This window comes from Entamoeba invadens (genome assembly GCF_000330505.1).
Source record: "Entamoeba invadens IP1 unplaced genomic scaffold scaff_1105074724629, whole genome shotgun sequence".
Lineage (NCBI taxonomy): Eukaryota > Evosea > Mastigamoebida > Endamoebidae > Entamoeba > Entamoeba invadens.
In genome coordinates this window covers 53,063-63,904 of record NW_004440426.1, presented here as the reverse complement: position 1 = coordinate 63,904, position 10,842 = coordinate 53,063, and the positions used below count along the sequence as shown (strand labels likewise).

Sequence of the window (10,842 nt, the reverse complement as noted above, 5' to 3'; positions counted from 1 at the left end):
TGAATACTCACATCCTAGAGTATTCATTTGGGTATTTTTAGCATAATTGTTAATAGTTTTACCATATGGTTGTGTTGTTTTCAAATTTCAATGTTTTTCTCACAATACAGTATAATCCGAGTTTAATTCACTTAAAATATTTTGGAACTATCGGGTTTAATTCCACTTTTTTCAAGAAAATTATTTGAAATGATTTTTAAAACAAAAATAATTGTTGGAATTAACTTTCGATAGTTTCATAGTTATAATTATTTAATAATTATCTGATTCAATCAAAAACAAATGATGATGGTAAATGCTTTTTCACATCCTCTAAAAATTAAGTTATTTTTTACTATTTAATATAATATTTTAATTAAAATTTTAGTAAATGGGAGCTTGGGATAATATTTGGTCTGGTTCCCGAATTAAAAATGTGTTGATAATTCACCTCGAAACAGTGGAAACCAAGTGAGACGATAATCAAAAAGAAGGCACAGGCGGTCTGTTTGTGCATTTCACACACTTTCAATGTCCTCCTTGGCGCGGATCCCAATGAACGCCCCGTTTGAAAAGAGAACTATCCGCGTCCAAACAGTACGGAGAATGAAAGTGGGTGACATGGGGACGCACAAACAGTGGCTTAAATATGGACTTCATTCAAAAAACACTCGCGGCAAATACTTTGTTAAGGTGGTGGTAAAACAAGTCTGTTTAAATAAATAAAAACGAATAAAAACTCGAGTTTATATTGTTCGTTTTTATTTAATTATTATTTTATAATAAGTAATCTATAATATTATAGTACCGAAAAATAATTCCAGAAACAAAAATAATGCATTTTTATTCAAAAACAAATATTGTGATTAATTTAGGTGAAACCCAATTATTTTAAATAAATTTAAACAAAAAAAAAAGACTATGATATTAAAACTCAAAAGTGTTGTTTTTATTATTTTATCTTACTTCGGGTTTAATTATTTCAAATGAATTAAACCCGATTATTTAATTAAACCCGGACTGTAATTAAACCCAAATTATACTGTAGTCAGGGTCGGCCAAACGATCATGTTATTGGAAAAAAACTTAAAAAACAATAAAATGGTAAATAACATTATCATTTTTGAAAAACAAAAAGAAAATGACAAAACACAATTATTTATACCATATGATAAAATAAAAAAATATAAAACGATAATTTATATCAAACAAGATTTAGTTTTTAAATTATTTCAAAATACAACAATATACATATATCTTTGTGTTAATATAATTGTATGTTAAAACCTTTCAATTGTAAATTATACATGTAAATAAAACTTATTTTAAATTGCTCTGATATATGTTTTTTATTTGGGTGATAATTATTATTTTGACTGATTATTATTATAATTTGAATAATCGTTTTTATCAAGAAAATTAACTAAAGATAAGTTTTACATTTTTTTGAAAGTAATATGGTTTACTCCATTCGAAAAATAATACATTGTCTGTTTTGTATTATTGAAAAGATAATAAAATTACTTCTATTTAATTGTTTAATTAATACTTTAATTTAAAAAGAAAATGAATGAACTTTTCAAAACCTCTGTTAAACTGACAAATATACATATATATACATTAACAATTAATATTAATGTGTATGTTGAAAAGGTATATTAATTGTTTAAATAAAAATTTTATGTTAAAATTACTAAAATGATTTCTAATAATTTTTATTGGTTGTAAGTATCTTCTGTGTATATTACAATTATAATGAGTGAATATTGTTATTTAATTTTAAAAACTCTGCATCCGATAATGTCATATGTTTTTTACTGTTCAATTGTCGTTCTTTAAAACTGGATTATAACACATTGAAATGATGATTTAAACAATACAGAAATTTTGTTTAAATCGTTAACTATAGTTTTATTTATTTTTAAAAACATTTTAACTCTAAAAAACTTTAAGAATTTTTTGTTGACAATATGCTAAAACTAAAAATGAACTGACACGTATTAGAGATGCCACGAAGTTGTTTAAAAACTGGATCTTAGCCGACCCTGCTGTAGTTGTCATAGAAAAAGTGGTTGTCATGAGTAAAAAAAAGTATTTTTATATATTTATTTTTAATAATTATAAATTGTTAGTTGTTTAACAAGTAATTTTATGGTAAATCTGTAGTTGTTTCGATTTATTTTTCAGAAAGTGGTTGTCAAAAGGATGAACAAATTAAAAAAGACTATTTTTATATAAAAACAGAATGTGAACGTGATGTCTTTTAAATTATTACAGATGCAAGAAAAAGTGGTTGTCATAGAAAAAGTAGTTGTCAAGAGTATAAAAAAGTATTTTTATTAATTTATTTTTAATAATTATAAATTGTTAGTTGTTTAACAAGCAAAATTACGGGAAAGCAGTGGTGATTTGGATTGATTTTTCAGAAAGTGGTTGTCAAAAGGATGAAAAAAATAAAAAAGACTATTTTTATATAAAAAACAGAAAAAGCACAAAAATATTTTACTCATCTTCAAAATCAAAATTGACTGCACCTTGTCGTCTCGATATAAAATGAATTGATGTGGGGGATGTGCAATTTATTATGAATAAGTTGGGGATGTGTAAATCAAACAAGCAAAAATCACGATTATCAGGTTTGTATATTAATAACGTTGAAAACGAATAATTAATCAATAGACATTCATTAATAAACAATATGTAATATGACATATATTACAAATATGACATTTTGTTATGAAAACTGTTGTTTGTGTTCAAATTAACCAAACGTTTTGTGCTGATTATTGTTTTCATTGTCTTTATCTCCTACTGTAGTAAGGTTCACCAAAAAAAACAAATATACTTCATTTAATAAGTCTTTTCCAAATACATAATTTTTATTATTGTTAAAAGTTTTAAATATTAACATTATAAACATTTGTTTAATACTTTATAAAAACATAAAACAAATTAGTTAATATTTATTATTTCATTTGATAATTGACTTACTCAGTACACTGGGAAAATTTTTGAAAAAAAATCGATTTTTTTTTTGCTTTTAATAACATTATTTTCATGACAACCACTTTTTCTATGACAACCAATAATTCTTCTATCTGTAATTAAATATATTATTTATCGTTATTGTCAATTTTTTTAATAAATAAAATAACATTTTATTTATTAACCTTAGCAAGTCAACTGAATCAACTTTTTTTGTGGGAAGGTGAAATCTGGATAAGATTTATCTAGATCATAATTTATTTTTAGAACAATTAAAAATAAATTCAAAACACGAAATCGATTAGTTTTTGCGCAAACTACTGGTCTTTACAGACCCATGTTTCCTGTTTTCCATGTGTTCAAAATAGTCAATACTTGCTGTTACGAGACATACACATAAATTTTCATGAGAGCGCTTCGATTTTTATCAATTTTTCATTATTTAAATTGGTTTGTGACACGCCGTTTTTAATTTAAGATCTTTTTAGTTCAAATACAAAAATAAAAAAAGTGACTTATTTTAAGTCAAAAAATCAAGGATATAAATTATCCGGTTTTCACTTCATAAGGTTAAAATAAATAAGATTACTTAGTATTATTCATCGCCTTCAAAATGTGATTCATAGATGTGACACTTTCTAGGTGAAGACGTTTATAACAATCGTGTTGTTTTTGCTTCCTTTTTTTCGTCTGTTGAACATCCTGTAGATAAAAAGCTCGGTAACACATTTTCTTTTGGTGCATTTTCAACTTCGATTTTTGTTGATGGGAGTGGTGTTGATGGGTTGTACTCTTTTTGAACATGAACACATTGACAATGTTTGTCTATTTTTGGTGACTCAATTTTAGTCAGCTCCGTTCTGTCATCAGATGTTGTTTCTGTGGTATTTATGATGCTCAGTTGAACACACTCAATGCATGTAATTGTTGAGCTTTGTTGGTGTATTTTATAAAGAGATTCTTCTTTTGCTGGTACGTAATAATTTTTTCTTTTCATTTTACTTGTTGGAGTATTTGTGTTTTTTGCTGTTTTTTTCTGTGTGTCACTTTAATTTCAAATAATCGATAACGGCAATTACAAAAACAATGAATGTTATTAAACAACACAAACTGATGTTGGATCGATAAACTTGGTGTCTATAAATAGCGTCTTTAAAAAACATTTTCCATTTTCACACCCAAATCCAAACTTAGTCCATAATTGCTTACAACTCTTTGTTCCTCTAAGTTTTTCTGGATTTTTGACAACCCTTTGCATTTCAAAGGGTATATCACAATCTCTGATTGTTTCTTTTACAAATTCCAAATATTCTGAGTTTTTAAAATGTCGCATTATTGTTGTTTCTGTTGGAAAAGTGTCATTTTCATTTGTTTGAAATTCGAAAAGTGTGATGTCATCGTATTTTTTAAACATGTGTTCAATTATACAACTTACACATAATTCAAAACAAGTAAATACATCTGGTGGTAATTTGTGATGTATAACTTCAAAAAATTTCTTTTCAACAAAAATTTTTTTTTGAAAATCTATTTGAATTTGTTTTGGAGTGTTTGAGAGCCACTCACTCACAAATTCACACATCTCTGTAGTATTTCTTAATTCCCGTAAAACATATGCCAAATCACATTCATCTTCCTTAAAGTCTTGAAAAACATCTTTTTCATTTTGGTATTTATAATCCTTTGGGAAACCAGCACATTTTGCAATGATTTGAATAGTTGTGATGATCTCTTGAAGTATTACTTCTTCACTACTAACATGACATTTTCTTCTTAAAATTTCAATTGAATTTATTTTTTGTCCTATTTTAAACATCAATTTCAAAAGATCATAATATCCTTTTGTTGTTTTAGCTTTATAAGAATCACTTGGTAACAACCAGAAATAAAGATGTCCACCAACTTCCATGTCTTCAGTCAAAATCAAACAATGTTTAATTAAATGCATAATAAAATTCTTCATTTTTATGTTTTTTTGGAATGATGTTGCTTCTCTTAAAAACTTTAAAACACTGTTTAAGTTGGGAGTTTTAGACACAAATGTCTTATTGTATAATAAACATAACACATCCGTTGTCTCTGGTATTGACATCAATACGTTAAATCGTGTTTTTATTGTTTTTATATATATTTCATAATTATTCAATTTAAAAAAAATAAACTGATATTCTAAATCAGTTTAACATCAAAAGAATTTTTTGTATTATTTAAGCTAAATCTATATAATTTTTATATTTTATAATTTTATGATTCTATTTTCTAAAAATATTATTGGAATTTTTTTTCTATTTTTTTTTTCTTAATAACTTTGACATATTAACAATATTATATTATTAATTTAATGTATTATTAATATATAATAACAACAAATTGTTATCAATTGTATCATCATCATATAATAAAGTGTTTTTTAAGAATTAAAAATCAGTTAGATGTAAAACTCAAAAGAAGTTCGATTGTTTTTTTCCTTAATTTTTTAATTATTAGTATTAAATTAAATATTAAAATTAAAAAATTAACTATTCTTAACTCAATAATCTAAAAGATGACAACAAAACCTACCATTCAATTTAACGATGTCACAACTCAGCCAGTGTTTTTTGTCGATTCTCTCCCGTCTTCCAACCGTGTTTCCGTTGAAACTGAAGAAGAAGCAAAAGTACCACCACAACTCAAGAGAGACTCACCAACTAATTACACTTCAGAAGAAGACGCAACTCAAAGTCTTCAGGCGTTGAATGATGTGACACCTGAAAATGTTGACAAGTTGTTATCCGAGTTTTCAAAACTCATTTCAGTTGGGCTTGACCCAACACTTGAAATTCCACCATTCAGCGCCCTTGGTCTCAACATACTTTATTTGGCTGTCGAAGATGTTGCCAAGTTTTTAAAAGATAATGATGATGAACTTTCAACACATTACTATCACCTCCTTAACAAGATGGACAAGAGTTGTGTTATAATCAAATACATCGATTTTGCTCTATGTTCAATTGAGGGGTTCTGTGGCGATTCTGATCCAGCATATCACACAACAAAGCGTGTTGCGTCAATGGCTGCAACATACATCATAGACTACATCAAAGAACAAAATTATGTGATTTCTTCAACATCAACTGATTTTATTCAACTGATACTTTTTGCAATTCTTAATTGCAAAAAAACACCAAAAATGTGTACAAAGCTGCTCAATCAATTCCGAAAATTGAGAGATTTTATAGAAGACTTCCCGCCTTTGGTTTTTGAATCAGACAGCAGTCAAGAGGACTATTTTTATTGGTGAACATATGTTTTAATCACTTATGTCTAATTTTATTACAACCAATTTTGTTATTATTATTTTAGTTTAAAATTATTTTATTTAACTCGCCAACAACCCAATACTGCTCTTTTTAACAGTTTTTCAAAAAATTGTCCCAAAACTGTTTAAATAATTTTGAAATATTATTAGGTGATTTTCCTGAAAAAATAGATAAAAACAAATAATATAAAATTATCATAATAATATTATATTTATTTTTTATACCAAAAAATCGTTTTGTGCATTTATTTTTTATATAAAAATTTGAAAGCAAAACAGAACAAAAATTACAACCAAAATAATAAAGAGTTGGTGGAAAAAGTCGGCTTTAGCAAATTATAGTAAAATATACTTTTTATTGTTACAAGTTGAAAAAAACTTTTTGTATCATTTCTAAAACATCAATTAAAAACATAAAAAAAATAATTAAAATTATTTGTAAACTCAAACAATGGTTGAATTTTTGATACTTATGTTAATAAATATGACGTTTCGGATACATAACGGGGTTTCGTTGTTGTGGTTGTATTACCCCATAAACAGTCAATTGCGACCACTTGATGTTTGTTTTTAAAATTGAAAATGATGATTTAGTAAGTTTAAAAGAAAGCGAATTTAAAAGTTATCAAATTAATCATTTGATTTATTATTTAATAAGTACAACACAATTCAACAATAAAAAACTTGAATGTAGCATTTTGAAACAATTTATTTATAACAACAAATTTGGACTTTTAAATATATTAAAGAAACCCACAAAACGCAGCAAATGTTTAAAATTTGTCACACATACAATTCACCCATGAATTGAATCAATCTCTATGTGAAAGTGTCAATGTGTAAAATCAACCGAGATTGATTATGGTAATAACTTATTGTTTTTAAATATTCAATTTCTGTATTTAATTTCAAAAAGGTGTTTCAATATCTAAATTGAATTTGTGTTTTGCTCGAAAGTTATATAAATTTTAAAAATATAAAAATACAAACAATGACTAATAAAAATGGTTGTTCATAATAAAATATAGTTAATCTTATCGAGATAGACTATTATATGCCAACTCTGATAAAATTATTCATAAAATCTAAAGACAATGATAAAAGTACACATAACCAATGTGAAAATTGCCATTTCTTGTTTGACAAAACAAATAAATTATAATAATCGTAATAAGAAAAAACATAATTAATTATTTTCACTGAATGACGCAAATTGATAATAGCGGTAATTATTAACATTGAGTAACATGCTTTTGTGTTATAGTGAAAATGATGAGTCGAAATAGTTGTAAAATAATATAACAATAAAACAAATCTATTATGCATCGCTTTTACAAACAGTGATGTTTCTGCAATTAATTATCAAGCAACCCAAATATAAAGAATAATAATAATTTAAATTTTTTAATTGACAATAAAAAGATAAATTACTCATAATGTAAAACACAACAAAAATTAAAAATATACACCAAATAAATCAATAAAATAGCATTGATAAACAAAGAAGTTTGATTTTTTGTTGTTTGAAAAATTATAAACATAGTTATGGTTTACCTTATTCATTTTAAACACTCTTTTCAATAGATTATTAAAATATGTAACTGTATACATCAAATTGTCAAAAGTCATTAACAAACAATTGGTTAAACAGTCCACATATTTGACAAAAAGTCAGACAACAATATAAAAAACATGTGGATTTTATGTAATGGAGGGAAAATGTTTTTAAAACAATAATATATTTGACACTAAAAACTGTTTTTAATGATTGCTTGTTATATTTTAATTTCTTTCGATAAAAACTCTTCAAAAGATTACTCACAATATGGTAAATACCAAAAGATGATAAAAATATATTATAGACAGAAAAAACAGTCAAAAATCTTGCTACATCGTACTGTCTGAAAAAACACACAGTTAATATAATGGATTTTTTTGAAAAATTTTTATTTTTTATGAAGACTATTATGTACATATATTTTGTGTGTTTTTTAATTATCACTGATGTGTTCATGTTACTTTTGAAATTTGTATTTCATTTTCAGCTCAAAACCAATTGTTTTTTATTGTTTTATGTATAAAAAATATATTTATCTGTTTTAGAATAAATGTTATTCATTTTACCACTATTCTTATTTTGCCATTTTTTACTTTTTGTCATGAAATTTTATATTTTTTTTCACTTTTTTCACATTTTATTTGTTTTTTAGTTCACGATTTGAACTCGTTATTCCATTTTCATTTTACTATAATTGAACTACACTGTATAATATTTTTTTTTCAAAAAAACAAAAACACTGCTCTTTTTAACAGTATTGGTTTGTTGGGGATTAGGTACGTCGGCGAGTTAATTCATTAATTTTTTAATTATGAATTAATTAATTTATTAATAAATAAGCTCCCCCAAAAAAATCTTAATAAATGGTTTTTAATCTATCAAGTATAATTCAGTCATTGAGTTTTAGTGAACTATACATAATAATAAGTAATTATAAATAATTAAACTTGCCACGTCACAGCGCGTATATAAAGAACGGTGAATTTCATTCAATCCTTCTCGGCCTTTATGGCTTTGATCAAGTGTAGTATCTGTTCTAGCAAGCTTAATATCTTGCTCACCTCTACGGAGGTGCAAATATTAAACAATTTTTGCGCTGGGGTTTAGTCGTGTTGAGGCTTGCCAAAGACACGACTAGACAAGAATGTGCTTGGCTACGGCCTTGTCGCATTCGCCCTCTACTTAACTTTATATACTCGTTATACAATTTTTATACATAATAAATTCATTATATATTTATTTTATTTATAATTGGTTAATGAAATTATACATTAGTCATTACCTTATTGCATTGTAATTTTTGTGATAAAAAGTGCTTTTTTTATAACTTTATTATTTGGCAATTGGAGGTTACCAAGTAATCAATTACAGTCATGTTTCGATATTTAAAATGTCTCAATAAAGAAAAAATATTTCTGTGGTTTTATTTTTAATATATCAAGACACAATCAAAATAAGAATTCAATTATGTAACGCCCATCTCTTCGGTAAGCTCACATGACTCTGAGCAGTCCTCTCTCTGAACCATCTCTTCGTCCCCGTTTTCGGTTTCATGTACTATATCAAGACACAATCATATTACACAACAATAATACTAAGGTTTTACTATTATTGTTATTTTTAAGTAGTCGTCTAGTATATTATAGTTGGTATTTTATTATTCAAATAATACAGTTTTTAAAAGTTTAAATAAAATATATTTTTAAAATGAACTAATAAAATGTATATTTTTGCTACAGTTAGACAAGTTTGCCTTAAATGGAATAGTTTGACTTAAATGGTTCATTTTAATGGTTTAAAAACTATTAACAATAGTAAACAGTGGGTTAAACTAGAAAAGAATTAAATGGTTAAATAGAATAATATTTAAACTAACATTTATATTAAAGTTTAATGTACAGTTGAATCTTAAAAATAAAAATCACGACACATGTTAAGTATTGTTTTGTATGTCCCAACATGTTTATCTCGTTGAGTTCAAACATGTCAAACATACACCGCCTCATTCGGAAACGTTGTGTTACTTTATTTTTATTGAAATACAATAAATTAGCAGTATCTCCTATCGCAACGGGGGAATACCGCTTTTAACTATAAACTAAATAATAATACACATAAAAACGAATTCAACGAAAGGAAAAACTACCAAACCTCCCAAAAGTGTGATTTATAAGAATCTCCGCTTGATTTTGGCCAATAAAACGTGGACCAACTTGATAAAGAGCGGGCCTATGTTTTTTTCGTTTGTTCTTAATTAATGTTCGTTTAATAGAGAACAACAAGAACGTTGAATACACATTCTGGGAAATCAGACTGCATTCATAATTGACTTGAATTTGAAATGTTATGGTTATACAATCAAATAAATTTTAATTATACTTTACGTTGTTTGCTAACACATTAAAATGTTGGTGATTGTGATCATGATTGTGTGATAGTTAATAGTAATCTTTACTTTTTTCATTGCTTTCTTATTCTTTGTGTTGTGTATTTGAGTTTTTGACTTGCTTTTAATTATTTAAATTTTAATATAAACTTGAATATAAAAAAGCAATTAATTAGTTTCTATTATAGTTCGAAAAAATATTATAATTGAACTATAATTTTTACCATTTAACCCAAACTTGTCGTTTAAGTCAAACTTGTCATACTGTAGTTATTTTTAACATAACTACAGTTAAATAATTTATGTTTAAAAAATTAATTTTTCACTTCTTCGAATAGTTTAAAATAGTTTTAATTATAATATATTAATAATTATAATATACACCTCAATTCTTCTTTCATAAGAAATAATTGAAGGAAATAAGTTACAGTTCACCTCAAAGAAAAAAAGTTCTATTTTACATGAAAATATACACACCTGATAATAAAAAAGACTAAGATATTCTGGAAGTAACGATTCCAACGAAACAAGCCAGTTTATTCAAAGAAAATGAAGAAACTTGTTAATTCAAGCAAATGGATTTAGTAGCCAGCAAAATCCTGAAGAAGTTTTTGAAGACGTTCATTGAGACGT

At 25.7% G+C, this 10,842-nt stretch overlaps 1 protein-coding gene across 1 annotated transcript; it reads left to right on the top strand.

Moving 5' to 3' along the window:
* Positions 1 to 5,509: 5,509 nt before the first annotated feature.
* Positions 5,510 to 6,247, top strand: EIN_015590 (hypothetical protein; the record flags this gene model as incomplete). The annotated part of the gene is made up of 1 exon (XM_004257113.1): positions 5,510 to 6,247. The coding sequence occupies one exon, from the start codon at positions 5,510 to 5,512 to the stop codon at positions 6,245 to 6,247; it is 738 nt and encodes a 245-aa protein (XP_004257161.1).
* Positions 6,248 to 10,842: the final 4,595 nt, after the last annotated feature.